Source organism: Streptopelia decaocto (genome assembly GCF_964273445.1).
Source record: "Streptopelia decaocto genome assembly, chromosome: 4".
Classification (NCBI taxonomy): Eukaryota; Metazoa; Chordata; class Aves; order Columbiformes; family Columbidae; genus Streptopelia; species Streptopelia decaocto.
In genome coordinates this window covers 43,376,466-43,394,546 of record NC_138658.1, presented here as the reverse complement: position 1 = coordinate 43,394,546, position 18,081 = coordinate 43,376,466, and the positions used below count along the sequence as shown (strand labels likewise).

The 18,081-nt window shown below is 36.7% G+C and overlaps 1 protein-coding gene across 5 annotated transcripts in view; it reads right to left on the bottom strand.

Annotated features, from left to right (window-relative positions):
* The window catches only part of TENM3 (teneurin transmembrane protein 3), a 319,771-nt gene that overhangs the window by 122,950 nt on the left and 178,740 nt on the right, over positions 1 to 18,081 (bottom strand). For 3 of the 5 annotated variants that reach the window (XM_082051699.1, XM_082051700.1, XM_082051702.1), the window contains 2 exons: positions 10,573 to 10,810; positions 5,403 to 5,495 (listed from right to left, as the gene is read on the bottom strand). In XM_082051699.1, coding sequence (XP_081907825.1) covers positions 5,403 to 5,495; positions 10,573 to 10,810 — 331 coding nt within the window. Of the gene's footprint in view, positions 1 to 5,402; positions 5,496 to 10,572; positions 10,811 to 18,081 lie in introns of those variants that run through there. The other 2 variants (XM_082051703.1, XM_082051701.1) reach the window with 2 other exon arrangements.

Sequence of the window (18,081 nt, the reverse complement as noted above, 5' to 3'; positions counted from 1 at the left end):
TTCATCTTCTGTTAACATTCTTCTGAGATGAAACCTTGTAGCTGGTGGTATTTGCCCCATAGCACAGGCTTATGACTGACTTCCACAGAACCATATGGCTGCATTTAGCATAAATCCAAGCAAGCACAGAAACTACATTATGCTGTGAATTTGTCTCAGTTTATTTTCTGTGCAGAATCGCAATCAAAAGATAAAAGTGAATTTCCACTTCCTCAGAGCCAATATTAAGACTACCATAATCCTGGAAAAAGCTCTAAGATCACATCGGATCACGTGATGATCAAAGATTGGGAGAAAGAAAGAAAGAAAGAAAGAGAGCTATTATCCATATGCAAAACCAGAGGAAACATCTGTGGGAACTGGAGATAAGCCTCTTCTAACAGCTTATTTAAATGTTTCAGAAAAACACTTTACATATGGTAACACTTGCCTGAAATTGGGTGGGTTTACACTGAGAACCCGCTTTCTTTACAAACTGAAGACTGAAAGTGAAGAAGGAAAAAAAAAAAATACTACTGGAGCTGCAAGTGCCTTCCTTACTGGTTGTGTGTTCTTTCACTTGTGGCCCCTGGGAGGTTAGCGCTCCACTGCTGGCTGCTGCTGGAGAACAACTGGAGAAGTCAGGCATGGCAACCTGCAGCTGAAGCTTCAAACAACTCAGACATGAGAGTAATCCCAAGCTGCTGTGAAAGCCACCAGGACATGGTGACTTGTAAGTCTGGATACCGACAAAAGCCCCAAACCTCCTCTCTTTGGGTGTGCAAGAGTAAATCTCTCCCTCTGCAATGCACCTACATTCTTGGTGGTATAAGAAAGAATACAGTGCTACAGCATGCAGCAGACACCTTGAAATTATCCTATTATTTGCTCCTCCAAATTCAGATTTGGGCTGCTAGCTGTCTCCCCTGGAGAAGGAGGAGTTCACTTCTGTGATATGTAAATGCACACCTAGGATCAAAAGAACCAGTATAATCAGCTGGCTTTCCCATGCTTCCCTCTGCTATGCTGCACATTCTGTTAAGATGAGCAAGGCAAACAAACAACGCTAAGCCACACTTCATAGAAGTGTGCAGGAGAGTCCAATGTGAAGAGTGACTCATGGTGCTGGATGGGCAAGCAAAGAAACCTGCCATAATTTTAGTTACTCATACTCATCATTGCAGGAGTGCCATTACCTACTTTCCAGAGGAGAGTAAAACCAGACTTAGATATTGCTGAAAAAATATGAAGTGGCTCTGTTCTCCTTACCAACTTCTTCTGGGTCTCCCAGAGGACTAGTACTTGTACAGGCCTCCATCTAGGTTACAATAAGTGACCTGGGTCTCAATATTGTTGGTGATATTTACTTCTGAAGGAGGCAGCAGTTGGAGTGAACCTGACAGTCCCTTAGTGCACTTTCTGCTACTGACAGTGTTCATCATGTTCAAATTCTCCTCTCTCCAAAGAGAGAGTAGAGGAAAGCACCTGAATTTTGCAGTGAGAACTGGAAATGCTCACGGAAGCACTAAGAATTTGTATTACAATTCCTGATCTTGTTCTCTGCTCTTCTGGAATCATATCCCTACCAAGATAGACAAAGACAGAAAGTTGTCTCTGAAATGAGGTACTCTAACCTTGGCCAGTTCCAGGGACAAAATGAAAGAAGAAAGGTAGGGCAGAAGCACTTCTCCTATCTCTTTTACTACCCTTGGTGTCTTCATAAATCTGAAAGATAACAATTGCTCCCAATATCTTAAAAGGCTCAGGGAGACATTTTCAAAAAGCAAATGTGGTTTAAGAGAGACTCAGAGCTGCGTTATTTACCCAAAGATTAATTCAGAAGTTGAAACAAAGGTTAAAATTTCTCCTGTGGCTGAAAGACCTGACTGAATTACTGGACATTTTAAAAGAAAATAACACCAGAGGGAAGTTAAAGAAGTGTTGTTCTGCCAGCGACTGATAGGATCTGATCCTGCCCAAGCTGCAAGCAGCCTGAAGTTTCCGTGGATCTGTGAACCTTAGCTCACTTATTGACATCCACAGCTGTTGTTCTCTTTCAATTCAGAGTCCTTGATAACCAATTATGAACTCTGTGCTGCCACTACTACACTACCAGCAGTCACTCAAACAGCCAGATTCACGTCACTGCAGTGACAGCACTGTCATAACCTCTGAATTACAGCCGCTACCACCAACTTGGCAATTGTGCATGTACATGCGATGCAACTGCCTTCCTGTTTTCCAGTCCTTACTGTTTCTTGGTGAAAACTTGTTGATTATTACACTTGGGTACTCTCTCACACGCAACATGCCAAGACTTGTAGATTTGAGAGACCACCATCCAGGGGTTCAACAAGGCAGAGGATTACACCCTGTGCCAAAGAGAGGGTCATGCTTTATCTTTAATGGCACTCATTTTCACATATGGCTTTTTGGAACTGGAATTCTCTTTGTGCCACCAACATTATCAGAGATGTTGGATGCTGGCACTAAACAGTGATGCGGGTCTTTGCTTTGCCATGATGTTTAGTGTTGTTTTCTCACCTGTTTGAATGTGACAGAGAGAATCTCCAGAATCTGTTAAAATTCCTTTCTGGTTCAACTAAACTGCACTTACTGGGATGGCAGTCTCAAGCGCAGCCATGCAACTGCAGAAAGAGGTTTACTTTTAAATTTGCACTTAACTTTATGGTGTTGATGATTTTTTACTAAAGTGGGGTTTTTTTTGTTCAACTTGCATTTTTTTTAAGCAAATTTGAAGAAATGTCAGAAATTGCATGAAAAGGCTTCTTATCAGCACAGGCAATCACAGATGCAAAACCTTTGGTTTGATTATTTCTGTCATCTGTCACTAGTAGAGCATATGCCAGCAGCCAAGGTTTCTCATCATCTTGAGTCAGTCCTATAGGTCCTGAGGTATATGCTATTCAAAGGATTTCACAAGTAATCACAAGCATTAAAAGACAAGGGATAATTTTGGTTTTCATCCTAGATATTTAGTCTCTCAGCCTCCAGAATTTTATCTATAATCCTACCTTGCCTAATCAACCACACTCAGTTTCTCCTTCTGGACTACTCCAACTACCCATTTGCACACCCACTCTTACCCCTTTTGTGCCCAGTCATTTCCAGTTGTTTTCTCTCCAGCCTGCAGTCCTGGCTTCTCCCACTCTTAAATTTAATTCACTATGCACTTATAACAAACAGATCTGTTTTAAGCTCAGCTCTCCTGAACTTTTTCCCAAGCAGATGACAAAAATCCCCAGCAAAACTCCTTGCAAAGAAATCTTACTTAAATACAACAGGAAGTTTTCAAACCCCAACCCTGCAAAAAATTGCAAAATTTTCAGAAAATGAGGAGATTCTATAGATATAGAAAACAGTAGGAAGCTCTATCTGTAAGAAATATAAATACAGTAATTCACTGGTAGTGAATCTTACTCTTTTTTTTTTTTTCTTTCCCCTCCAGATTTTGACATCTAGATAACTTGGAGATGGGACTATTAGGTTAGGTAAAAGAAGACGACTTTTTACTTCAAACTAATCTGATTTGTCAACATGTACACTAACATATGTTTACATATTAGAGAAAAGAATAGTGGTATGAAGTGAAGCCAACAACACATACCATTAAAATACTTTGAGATTTCCAGCTGTCTTATGATAATTAATGCACTGTGCACAAATCTCTTGAAGCTATAAACAACTCTTCTTTAGGTCTAGGACTATGAATCATTAGAATTCCTATCCAAATGTCTATTTCTATTACCATTATTAACAGTAAAATTGTCAAATTCATTAGATAAATATTCTCTCTGTAAGCCATACGAACTAAGAAATAGTATATCATAATGTAACACATGCATGACATGAAAACAAAAAACCAAATATATAATGATTCTAGCTGTGACACAGTATGTTAGTGAGGCTGATAAACTGAATCTTCATGCTGACAGCATGTAATAGTCTCAAATCTATTATGCTTTGGAACTGATGTGTTATTATCTCTGGACAACCTTCACACCAGGAGATGATCCCTGCTAGCCTAATTTTAAAAATGAAGAGATTACAAACAAGATAAATTTCATTGTATGTTTACCTGAATTAGTATCAACTTAACAGGAATTTTGTATAACATAGTCCATTTGCTAAAATACTTGCATTGGGCAGTTCCATTACAAACATATAAAGCATAAACCAGGCACGGTTCCATTAACTCTACTTCAGCAATTATGCACCTGAATCAGTATTGTATGGTAATTTGTTTACAGGGAACAATAATATTTGGTTTTGTTCTTTTTTAATACAATATGTTTACATTTTTACTTTAAAGAAAATATATTAGGGTCTTCTGGTAAATATCTGCAATATCTTTGAGTTTGCTAATAATGATTAACTAATTGAATTTAGCATACCATTCTCTTCCTGCTGTTGATTTTAATTTGTGGGTAAGTGAATCTTTAAGAGCTTTTGGAATACGAAACAGATCAATGTACAGTGTCAATGTATTTTACAGGTTAATTAGTTATTAATGGGCAGATGCAAATCTCATTTAATCAAATAGCACTTTCTCTCTTTCATAATGTTAAGAGTTACAATTAGCAAAACAGAATTTGGACATAAAGCTCTGATTTTTACTATAGTATTAACAAAAAAGAGGTAAATTTATGATTAATAATTCTTTACTAAAATTTAGTGTACTGTGCTGATTAACAGGCCAGAACTTGTTAGAAATGGTACTTTGTACCTTTTTTTTTCTTCTTGTGTGTGTGTATCAGAAACCAAAAATAATGATTTGATGTAAGAACGACCAAAAATAATTCAAATATAAGACTGATATTAATGACAATGTTAAGTAGATATGGAAGAGTTCTGTAATATTTATTTTATTAAATGAATTGAAATATTCATTTATATGGAATTCTCTACTTCCAGTTATATACTTATCAGCAGTTCTAATTTCAAACTAGCTGACAGAAATTACAGATTAGATATGTAATTCTTCTTAACTTTGACTGGTCATTTCTTATGCTATATTAATATGTCATAATATTTCTAAAACAAACATTTGCTAACTAGTAAATACATTACAAACTCCGGATCAGATCTGACAAATGTCTAACAATGCAAATAGGTTGCAACAGCTTGCAGAATCAGGCCACAGAGAATTAACACAATCTCAGTTGCACTTCTGCTTTCTTAAGTGAAAGCAAACAAGATTCGGCAAAGTTTTCCATTTTGTATTTACCATGAATCAGTATGACGAATTATTTAAAGTGTTAATAAAATATTTTAAAAATCATAGATAAAGATGAGGAAGCCTGTCCCAGATGTTTTTGACTATTGGAACCAAATTTTTTTAAATCACATTTTTGTCTCCTGTGTCAACAGTTAGCATCATGCAAACACTTAGAGTCACATACCCATAACTGCTATCGTGATATGTTGGAGAAAACACATCCATCTCTATAAGGTTGTCATGACCATTTGCAAGGACTGCTTGATTTCCTAATTCTCTACACACAAAGATACAAAAAGATGAAGTTAGAGTGGCAATATCAAATTAAAGAATGGGATGATCCCACAAAAAGAGTATACTAATTCTGTTGTATAACTTCCTTTTTCTACAAATGAGCAAAACTGCAACTGCATTTTGAATGTGGGATTTATCTGCCCTCCAGGCTGTTCTCTGAACTACATACTGGATTGTAACTTGAAGACATGGTTTTACAAGGCTACCATTAGGTGGTCACTGCCCTTTGCTGATCCCTTATTTATGTGCAAGTCCTCGAATAAAACTCCCGGCTGCTGCCCGTGGCAAGACAGGCTTAAGGACTGAACAGTGCTTAGTGGGGGATGTTGTTTACTTGATGAGGCTGGACCAGAGATGAAGCAATAAAAGTGAACTGAGACCATTAAATGACAGTCTCTTGCTGCCTATCTGGCACAGCCAGTCAACCAGAAAATATGCAGAGGGATGGCTACAGAGTGAGTGGAGATCTCATCTTCTGCAATCGGCTTCGCGCAGCAGCAGGGGAAGGAAAGGACCACAGACTCCAGCTCTCTCAGGGAATGGCAAGAAAATGAAGGGGGAGGAACAAAGCTAGGCATTACTATTTTGTTTAGAAGTGCATACTTCTTTTGTCCTGTCTAAACCAGGAAAATATTAGTTTGGAAAAAAAAATAAATAGGTCCATGCTGCCTCAATGGCTGCATATCTTTGAAGAGAGGAATGATAAATTCAAGCAATACCGTGCAAATACTACTGAATTCCGGACTATCACTGCTTGTCTAAGATACTGGGGATGAAATACACAGCATGGCCAAATTCCAAGTATTCGCAGTGACAGCAAGGGATTTTTAAGCAGGAAGGATACCATAGAGATCAAGCAAAAATCTAACGCAAGACACTATTGACACCAAGGGAAGCTTATAAGCATATGGGCCCAGTGTGGTAGGATTCAAACGCAGATGCTTGGTGAGCACTTGACTGCATCAGAATGTCAAAAGAAAAACGAACTTTTAAATTCAACTTTACTCTTTGAAAACAATACTGGTGGTTTGACTTAATGAACATGCCTAATGTGGGTTGCACTAGATGATCTCCAGAGGTCACTTCCAACCCTAACTATTCTGTGATTCTGTATGTATATACTGACACCATAATTATGGCATGTCAATCTTTAAAATGCATTCATGCTCTCAGCAATCTAAGTAGAGTTTTGTTTTCCCAACTTGCAGACCAGCAAAGGGGCACGCTCACAATCACACATGGGGTCTTCAGAAGAACACGACTTAAACTCCATCCCCAGTGTCTGCCTTTAGTTCGTGCCATGCCTTCTCAAGACAAGAAAAATGTCTAATCAAGTTCATGTGTGAAAACCTGGAAGACTTAGAGAATGGAACAATTTTGAATTTGATTAAACCAGGCACTGTTTTAATGGATGGAATGTGTAAAATAGCTGCTTTAAGCAGACTTTAACCTCCAGCAACACTGTGCTTTTGCAGACAATCAATCAGCCTCTACACAAATTGATTTAAGACTTCCCTGGAAACTACCAACACCCTTTCCACATTTTAATCCATACTGAAGGCGCTAGCTTTATTGGCAATCCACCCCAATAAAGACTTATGGGTATGTTCATCACACTTCAGGAGTTACTAAAATCTTCGCATTCTAAAATGAAGTTTGGATCAAGATTGCAGAATGATTTTGAAGACTTTGTAGGAACTGTTTTGTCTGTACCACTTGTGAGGTATTCTAGTACCTCAATTAAATTATTGGAAATGCTGAAATATTTTCCAGACATCAAGTATTTCGTCCATCAGTTGTGTCTTTCTTCTTGGTAAAATTAGTAGGTAAGTAATGGAATCTGGTAATGTTCCTACCCATTCTATTTTTAAGCTAGGGGCACGAGAAGACTAAACAGTATCAGTACAGACTATGAAAAACATGTGAGTTTCTTCGTTAGTGTCTATAAAAATATCAAAATCCATTATACAACGTACAGCCACCCATCAAAAAATGCAGTATTTTATACAGCAAATCGAGGAAGAAAAAGCAGATCTTTCTTTAATTCACTGGCATGTTAGCTCAGGTTCTGAATAAAGTTATATAATATTCCTGGAGATTTATTTCTTGACTGGAATATGTAAATTTCCCTTTGCTGACAAATTTATCTTTGACATTCAATGCCTAAAATTAATGAAATATTCCCTGAGAAATGCACTAAGAGATAGTACCAGCTCCCTTTTATCAACAGATTTACAAATTCTAACACACTTTTCCTCTGCACATTTCTAACATACATAATTGATTGTGCATTAGAAAAAAATCTGCATGTTCAAATATTTAACACAGAAAGCATTTAAAGAAGTGATTTACTAAGTATTTTGAAATATCAGTAATTTAGATCCTACTAGAATGCAAAGCCATGTGAATGTAATGATCCTGGTGCTCAAGAACTCACTAGTAAAACTAGTAGGTGAATGAAAACTTAACGACCAATGATAATGAAAAAACTACTCATTGTAACTACTTAATAATCATTTATAACATTCAGCCGCCTGATGCGTAGTCATGTATTTGCATTATTTTGGCTATCCAATAAGTAATTCCAAGTACAAAATGGAAAGATGTCCTGCTTGTTTATTTCTTCAACAGTTAATATTTTTCTACTGTGCTGGCTTTTCCAGCAGGTCTATTGCTTCTGGAGCTGAATTTAACTTGCAGCAGGTTGGGGAACAGGCAAATAGTAAAGATCATTCCGTATCCAATGAAAAGATCCTGCAGTCTGCAAGAAATCAGAGGAAATCTGCAGGAAATATTTTCTTACTGTCCTGCTGGGTTTTTCTAGATGTAGATTTTACGTAGCCCCAATAGAGTGAAGACAATTTCTGCCACTGCTCAGTAATGTCATTGTCATTTACAGATGGCATCAAAGATGAAAGAAGCACTCACATAATTCAAGTTATGGTTTTAGGCCCTCATAAAATTTTAAGGAAAGAGTCTTTTTATATTTACAAAACCATAAACTGAAATATCTGTTGGACATTATTGATCCGTCACTTCACAGTTCATCTGTTTAACCAGTAACATGAACGCTTTACACAAAAGTATTAACTCCATACAGAGCCAAATTCTAGAATATTCTATTAAATATACAACTGAATCCAATAGTATGAAATATATATTTCAAAGTCACTTCCATTACTACTATAAAGTGATAGGGACTAAAACCTCCCTCAGGCTTTGCAAATACATCTGTCTCTTACCTACTCGCACATACACAAGAACAGCCTATTCACTATCCAGCTATACATGATAGCATGTTGTATATCATTTTTATGCCACCATCACCAAGATGAGCCTATAGAGGAAGACAGCTATGTATATATGCTGACATTCACATTTTGTACCTCTAAATGGCTGTCACCTAAGTCAGAAAAAAAAAAAAAGGAGGAAAAAAAAAAGGCGGGGGAAAAAAAAAAAGCTGACTATGGGCATAAGCTAAAATATTGTCAAAGATGAAATAAACTTCCTTTTAGGCTGAGAAAAGGATGAAGGAAGAGACCTACGACAAAGTTGTTAATATAGCTGAAACTGAGCCTAAGAATCACACTCAGTAGGGAACCTTAACCAAAAAAGAAAAATCAATGACAAATAAGATGGGTTCTTCACCTCCAGAGTTCCAACCAAGTGAGACTATAAGAGAAACTACAGTAGGTGCCTGTCAGTTTTTATGTGATATTTTCGCATTTCAGCTCATTCACAAGTGTTCAGAACTTGAACGCTCAAATACCCTTAGCTTTTAATCAAGAACATTTAAAAGATGAAAAGACTCTACTGGGCAAAAAAATTTACTCCAGGTTGGAAGTGGCATTCTCATTCAATTCCTGTCTTTTTCTCTATAAACACAATAAAAACATATATGGCAATAGAAGCAAATATCAAAGACCTTACCCATCTACTGAAGTTTAACCAGTCTTGAAAACATCAAACGTCTTATTCCAACTACAAATTTATTTCTTCTATATAAGAAAACTCTTTCTTAATGTACTAAATTGTCTGATGATGAAATCCCTTCAGCAGGATCCTATTCCACAGTGTCTGTGTCTCATAAGCAATACAGAAGGGTCCAAGAAAACTAAGACAAGGATTAGCCATTCCCAACAGCCTGACAGAGGACCTGCCTGAAATATCTATGGGGACAAAACTACCTAATGGAGAATCTTAAGTTCATGTATGTTTTAAATTAGTCACAATCAGCTGGACTATCTTTACTTCGCAACAAAACATAATTTAAAAGGATTCAAAGAATGAACTGAAGGGATTTCACAAACATTTTCAATAATTACTGTCAGCTTTAATATAGTTATAAATGTGCAGTTTGATGACTAAATTGGAATATTATAGCTTTCGTTAATAAAAAATTAGTGGTGACTGAGTGTTACATGAGTATGAATTAATCACTGTGGGTAAATTCAGCTCTGTGCCAGTAAGTTCTATAAAATCTTTTTATAGATCATTCTGCATCTAAAGAAGCTAGTGTCACCCTTTATATTAGCTGCTTCTTTTATAGATACAGTTGTCAATTATAAAATACAAAAAAGAATGAGGAAACATTTATCATTATACCAGAACTATGAAGGTTCTTTCATTTCACCAAATCCTAGACAAGTTTAATAAATGCCTAGCCTCACATGGGTATTTCTTTAAGGGGACCAAGTACAAGAGTTAAAAAGTATTACTGAAAGTGCCTTGACATTCGATCTGTATTGCAGTATATATTTGACACATAACATATCTGGCAAGCAAGACAAGAAATTTCTTCAAATAGTCAAAAGTCATAGATTATGAACGGGAACAAAAATGCTTGTCTGGAAAATTTAATATACTCTCTGAGTCCAATTGCTATAGGCATTGTAAGGGAAAAGGGTATCACTGTGGACTGGAGAGGATAGCTTTTAGTACTGAAAAGTCTGCAGTTTTTGTTTGCTGAATGACGACAGGATTAGCTGCTGGTCATCTTTCATCAAGTTACTGATTTTCCTTAGAAGTGTCACAGTCTGTAGTAGTACCTAAGTATTTACCTGCTTTCCAGTGGCGCATTACTGCCAAGGACCCAGCTGTCCTGCAGCTGGACTGACTCAGGTGTGGTTTGCAGCTCGGCGGGCAAAGCAGCCGGCGGGGCCGGACTCTGATTCCTCCTATTTGTCAGTGAGTTTCTGTTAAGTGAGGTGATGGATGGGTGATGCTGTGCTGAATGTTGCTTGTGAGAAGGTGGCAAAGGCTGCAGGGTCGACTGGCCTTGGTTATTTGGAGGTTGTTCTAAGAAGAAAGAAAATTAAAGTTCGTTATACACAATCTTAGCACTTGCTACAACCAAAGCAGAATGAGAAATTCAATATAATCCTATCATCTAATATATTTGCATATTATTCTATTAGCAGACAGTGACATTCTCTAAGAGCAAGTTTACCCTTGATACACAAAGTTCTAATTAATATACAACAGATGGTAAAATTGCTTTTGGTTTTAATTTGTTTCAGGTTTTTTTTATCTGGTTTTATTAACACCTACAGAAGATAGCATCTGACAGATCCCCTAATGTGCCTTTAGATTTCAGCTTTTTTTAACAAACCAACCCTGAAATTAAATGGGTAATTTCAGTAGAACACAAAGGTTTTCGAAATGCATATAATCCCTATCATTATTTAATGGATTTTTTTTAAGCTTTATTTAACTGCAATAAATTATTACAAGCTAGTTGCTAAACAGCAGTAGACTACTCTACTTTAGTGCCTTTCAAATAAGGCAGATCTGCACTATGATCTGCTAATAGATGCTAAGTATTCTTTAGCAGAAGGTCACTCTGTGAAGCAGATGTTGCTTCATGGATATTTAACAGACTGAATCACATCTGATTACAACGTCAGAAGACTCATATACTTAATGACCGTCACATCCATTAGAACACACGCAGAACAGATTTTCCAATTTCACACTATGCAATATAACTACAGTTTGGAGTAAGTCACAGGTGATCAGAGAGTCAGGCCATCAAAACAAAAGGAAATATTTTTTGACTTAGCCAAAGCACACAACACCCATAAAGCTTAAAACCAAAACATCAAAACAGCAAAACTCACAATCAAATATCTTACTCAATGTTAGGTTTTAACAATCTGTTTTGCAAAATCAGTAATAAATAAGACATAAACAGAAGACAAACCTTGTCATACATCACAATAAACACAAAATTAAAAAAACCTTATGACCCTTCATTTATCATGATTTAGCAATGATTGATGACACTTAAAAATGTAGCACTTAACAATATGTAATTCAAATTGCATTCTATTTCCTAAACTAGTGTAGCAGAACATACTTAATAATATAAATGCAAGTCTTTAGCAGAGCAGAAGATACAGGGCTTGCACTTTGCTCACAGTGTAAATGCTTTTACGTAGTTTTTAGGTTAGTTATTTGATCTTCACAAGCAATTCCCTTTTTGGAACTGGTTATAACTGCAAACTGTTACAAACTCAATACCTCAGCACAAAGAACACAGGAAAAGTATATTTGCAATAACTTACAGGTGACTACTATAAAAGTAAATTAACAATGAGTAATTTTTCATGTTGTGAACATAATAAAATTTGAGAATTTTAAGGAATAGATGTGCTAAGCTTAAACAGGAAATCCAGCCTTTGGAATAGTTTCCTTTCTTGGAGCCCATTCTCATTTCCAATTACCTTGTGTGGTCAATATGACTTTTGTCACGAACCACAGCAATGCTGAATCTGTCATTAAAATAATGACAACTTTTATATTGCCAATAAGGTTTTCAACACCAAATCCCTAACACATTAATGAAAAATTAACCTCCAGGAAGGATACAACTGATGAGCTTTGTCTTTACCAACACCAACACAAAGGATGTCACTGCATGTGATTACAATCACGATCAAGGGCTTCAAGCCACATTTCAACAAGACAGCTAACAGAACATTAACAGACTAACACTAGCAAAGACTTTTTTCCCTGTGTCTACTTAAAATTTTATCTGATTTACATTACAAGCTATTTATCAGCTGGTGCAGAATTAACTGTGGTCCTATATTTTATAATATATAAGTGTATGTATATATAGAAATATATATATGCACACATGTCTGTGTAAACTTTTTTTATGCATGAGCATGTGCAAATACATATAGGTATAAATGATTAATTACATTACAAAAAACTTATCGGTGAAAATAAATATTTTTCTGTAATTTACTTTCAATCAGATAAACTACTTAATCAAAATTGTCCTATGGACCTGACTTTTTGTCTTTGTTATTCCCTTTTTTGCCTCTCCTACCTGCCTAAACCTTGTTGAAAAGTGTTGCCATAATCAGTGCAACATGGTCCTCTTCTCATTTAAAATCTCATCTGAAAAATCACTCTTTTAATTTATCATTTTTAGTACTAAAGACCTTGCAACATCATCTGCTAGGCTGTTCTCTTGCAATGGAGGGTGTGAAGTGACTATTCCAGGCCTGCAGGCTTGGCTCAGGTAAGTGTCAGACCTTCCCACAGATTCTAACAACAAGGAAGAGGGATGGTAAAGCCTCTGTAAAGGATATTTATGCCCTCCCCAAGCAACATATCTAGTTAGTACACGGATAACACACTGGAGAAGTGAAAATGTATTCCTCAGCCCACAGGCAAGATACTCAGGCCACTGTTTGGGATTTAGATTATTCCCTCAGAAATTTACTGTGAGCCTACAAAGCCCTTCAGATATGTCACATATAAATGTTACCAAGACTGAAACTTCAGAGCAACATATAAATTAAGAGTTGCGAGATGAGCTTGTAACCATTAGAGCAGGCTAGAAGGGAGCCAGAGGAGCACAGCAAGTGCATCTTTGCAAAGATTACACATCCTCAAAGCCCACCTGTCTCTCCCCTCAGGACACTGCCAGGTGACATTTTCTAGGGTTGGAGGGTGACTTCAACTGGCACAGAATCTACAGCCTCTGCAGAACCAGAAATGCCTGAAAAACCTGCAATGATTTATTCCTCTTCTAATTGTGCAACAGCTACAGGTGAAATTGAGCCTAACAAGATTAGATTTTCCATAAATCAATAGAGCTAAAATCTGTATTCCTCTAAATTTCCTCAGTCCTGTGTTGCTGTTCTGACTGAGAGATCACTGAGGACTGCTCTTTCGATCTTTTCTTCAACCTGCCGGATTTCCTGAATTGACAGTTCTTCCGACTGTCACGGAATTTTTAACAGAAACTTCAATCTTGCACTGATTTGTGAGGAAGATATAATCATCAAAACAGACATGTTTTGAACGCTGGTCTTAAGCCAGAGCCAGATTTCCTTTTTTTTCTCCCCTTTTAAGGAGTTAATAGCTGAAGAACAGCTTTCAGTATTACTGGAACTTCCACACAAAGCCATCAGTCCTACACAGTAACTAAACCTCCTGACAACCTTGTGACACTATGAAAATATTCTCATTGCACATGCAGGGAAACTGAGGTATATATGTTAAGTGATTCACGCAGGTCCCTTGAGAAATCAGCACCACAGCCAGAAAAGTGATGTTTCTTTGCTTTTCGTAATTAAGGAATTGATGAAGACAGTGGGAGTTTCATGACAGAGGTACATACACTTCATGAACTGTGCAACACTGGAGACTACTGCTAGGGAAAATAATCCCGCATGTGCCACAGCAGCCAGTATTGAGACCCTGTCACTTCTCCTTCGTCTCTACCCATCAGCTTGTTAGAAAACAGGAATCCCAGAAGGAAACGATTCTTCCTTTTGTTAGCGAAAAGACCGGTGGTCTTGGGACTTGGCCAGGGCCCTCACAACAAACCACTTATTAGAAATTTCCTTTTTATAGACTATCAGAAGGAAGAATGAGCACTGAATCATCTGATAAAGCACAATTGTGTTGAAATACTTAAAAACTATTTAAGAGAGTTACAGTTGCTTTGCTTTAAATTGGACTTCAAATACAATTCTAATTTTTTTAAACTAAATAGCAATGCCTTGTTAACACTAAAAATAAGCAGGTATGGGTAGAGGTGGGCTTACGTCTATGTTTTAATTAAAACTTCCTTGTTGGTCTAGACCTTAATGACTGTAAAGCAGTTCTATTCATCTTAAAGAGAAGATTTCTGCAGAAAGATGCAAATGCAAATTGGCCCAGCAAATGGCCTGTGCATTTAAGTTGTTCAGGTGCAACAAAAAAAGCCCCACATTTTTGAGGCATTTGCTGCATAAGTCAGCATCAGATAATTATGTATGTGAACATATGTACAGAACCCAGAAAAGTCACAAGAAATCGGGTAGAAAGCTGTCTTACTACGGCTATATGAATTTTTCAAAACATATTTAAATTGTTATTTACCCTAGGGAACTGCAGTGAAGCAAAGCAGCCATTTCAATTGTAGAGGTAAATCATATGCACTCCATAGCCTCTCACAAAACCTTTTTCTCTCTACCTTTTCCAAGAGTAATTTACATTTAATTAATTTTATCATTTAATTGTTACAGAATTTGAACAGCATATGAAAGAATACAGAAAAATGCATATGTAAAAGGAGAAGGTAAAGAGAGAGAAACATTTACAATAACTACTGCCATTTGGGGGAAAGGGTTTAATTCAGAAGGAGAATAGCAGACCAAGTATCCAAAAAGAGTAATTTGTTGCACATTTTGTGTGATAGCCTTTCTGTAACAGACAGATCACTGAGACCTGTCAGTTAGCTACTCCTCTAAGAAAAAGAGATTATTTCCATTTGATAAGGATTAGGCTTTTTTAATAGTGTATAATTAATGTCAACTTTGAGTTTCCATGACAAACACAAAAGCGAAGACTTCCATTATGATATAAACATTTCAAATGTGAACAAAATGCAATTCAATATCTATGTCTGCAAGAGTCTTAACTCTTATTTAGTCAGGGTGCTCCTTTTTTCCTCTCTCGTCTGAAGAGTTTCTGCCATGCTAAAGCAAATATCCACAATATATACCAGAAGCAACCAGCTGGAAAACACCAAATATTTTAGAGAACTGGTAAAAAATATAACCTTTCATTTCCATGTCACTGGTCCCTGGTCTGCTAGCCTTTGATTGCTAGCAGTCAAAAGTAATTTCTCTAACAAGTGGTTTGATTTCCTAATTAAAACACTCTGATGGGCTTAAAATTGTATCTAATTGACACATGGACATATGGAAATCCTTGAAAATTGAAGAGAGCGGGTATTATGGCTTAATTTTTCCCAGAGCTCCCAAAGAAGGGTTTTTTTTTCTCAAGTCCTTGCTTACAGAGGGCTCAGACCTGCCCTGCTATGGCTGGGGCTTTAGCGACTCTGCATGCACATAAAATCATTGGCTCCAGAAGTTTCTGGCTGGAAGCACCTTTCATGAGAAGCTGTATTTAATTAATGAAAAAACAAGAACGTTATGGGTTTAGAGGAAAAAAAAAGTATTTAAGTGTTCATTTGTAATTGGGTAGACGTGTCTTTTGAACGAACCACTGCTTCAGTATATACTCTTTCTGCCAAGCTGTGCAAGACTCAGTTTCCTTTCTGATCACTTACTACAAGATATAATGGTAACCCAAGATAAATTGCTCTATGTGCTCATTTTGTGATTAATCCCAAGGTATTTGTTTAATCTTATCCATGTCCAAATTGGCTCTGTCCTGCCCACTGCTTTAAGGATTCAAGCCATGCACTCAACCCAAGGAATGGGGTGACACAGTGCCTACCACCACACAAGAGCCCTTTCACTCGGGTATGTTGTCAACCTGCACAACTTGCTTTACAACTAATGGACATACAGATGGAAACAGAATTATCTCACAGCTGCTGCTGCTGCTGCCTTCTTCCTGAAGCACTCTGTGCTCCTGTGCCAGCTACATGGTGACATCAATGTGGAGAACTGACAAGGGCGCTTTGATCAAGATATGCATCTTGTGTGTGTGTGTGTATACTATTATAATATAAAATAGCAAAAAGTCATACAAGTAGCTTGATCAAAGTGGGCCAATGTTTGTCTCCTCATCAGTACACTGCCTGTAGGGCCTGACAACCTGTCAAGCTACCCAGGAATGAGAAACTACCAGTGAATTTAACTGTAGAATATGCTCTGAAAGACTGCATTGCCTTGCTTACGTATCCTAAGTTTGGAAGAAATTGTTAAAACCCCCTGAATTTTGTTATTCACGTTACATATTTTTCTTTAAATTTCAACATTATTTTACTTTTTAAAAAAGGAATGAAGTCTTTTGCTTTGAAAGAGAAGAAAGACTTATTTGATTGTGGAAAAATTTCTAAACGGTCTCGTGGTACACACACGGTGAGTGTCTAAGATCTACCAGATGGCAAGAGGAGAGTAGCAGGAGCTCCCCGGAGGGCAGTAGCACAGTCCCTAACACATAACATTGGTATTTTAAACCACAAAGTACATTTTGATAACTTCCTATATCCTATGACGAAGCTGTTCTTTACCAGTTAAATATATGCTGGAATACAAAGAAATGAGTCATGAGCAGAAATTGCAGCCTCTAGGAACTAAAGAAAACATTTTTACCAATGTCTTTCAGTTGTGCTATCTACAGAAGGGTGACTCCAGGTTAAAGGTACACCTCTAACTTTGACTTTTCAGTTCGCATCCATTTAGCAAAGTATTTCTCCTCAGCAACTTCATACTGATAACATCTGTGCAGCTCAGCTATGTTTTGTAATTCAGTTCTCCATAATGTTTTAGAAAGTGTACTGCAGTAAACGACAATCCTCAGTTAGTAATAATCTTTTTACAAAAACTTTCCGAAGTACATGAACTGAACCTAAAACTTACTTGAAAGACAGATTTTTTTTTTTTTTTTGTCCCTAGTATTTTTAGCATAAACAAGCTAAAAAGCTATATACTCTATATCATATGTGACCCTAGGAAGACAGACAAAATAACTTTCTATTTTATGGCATTTACTTTGAAAATCTGATTAAGATAGATGTCTCTAGTTCGTAATTCTTCAATGTCATGTTGTCATAGTTCCCATCAGCAAGATGCTTTAAAGGCTTTCGATTAATATTGCATGCCAGGACTGAAATTACATCCTTTGTCGTTTAGTTCTTAATGGTGCAAGTGATATCTATCAAGTAGTGTTTTATGAAGCATGTGTGATTTTTATTACAGGCTGTTTTCACAAATCTTCTTCAGGTTTCATAAAGACTGTTCATGGTTCACAACAAATATGCCCTGCATTTAAAATCATGCCAATTCTCAAATGCAAAATAAAACTTGGATTTTTCAGTGATATTTATCAATAGAACAAAACCCCTTCCTTAATTTAAATCTGTGTATAATTATCATAACTAGCAATGCAAAAATATTATTGTAAGCCCCTCAACTCTGCATGAGAACCATATAGTAAAAAACCCACAAAAGACAACAAATGTAATAATGTATTATTTTCACAAGTAACAGGATATATTTGCCAAATATAAATGACTTAATTTTTAAAATGGAGGTGACACACAGAAAAATCAGAAGATGCAACATTCCCCAATAATCCAAGCACAA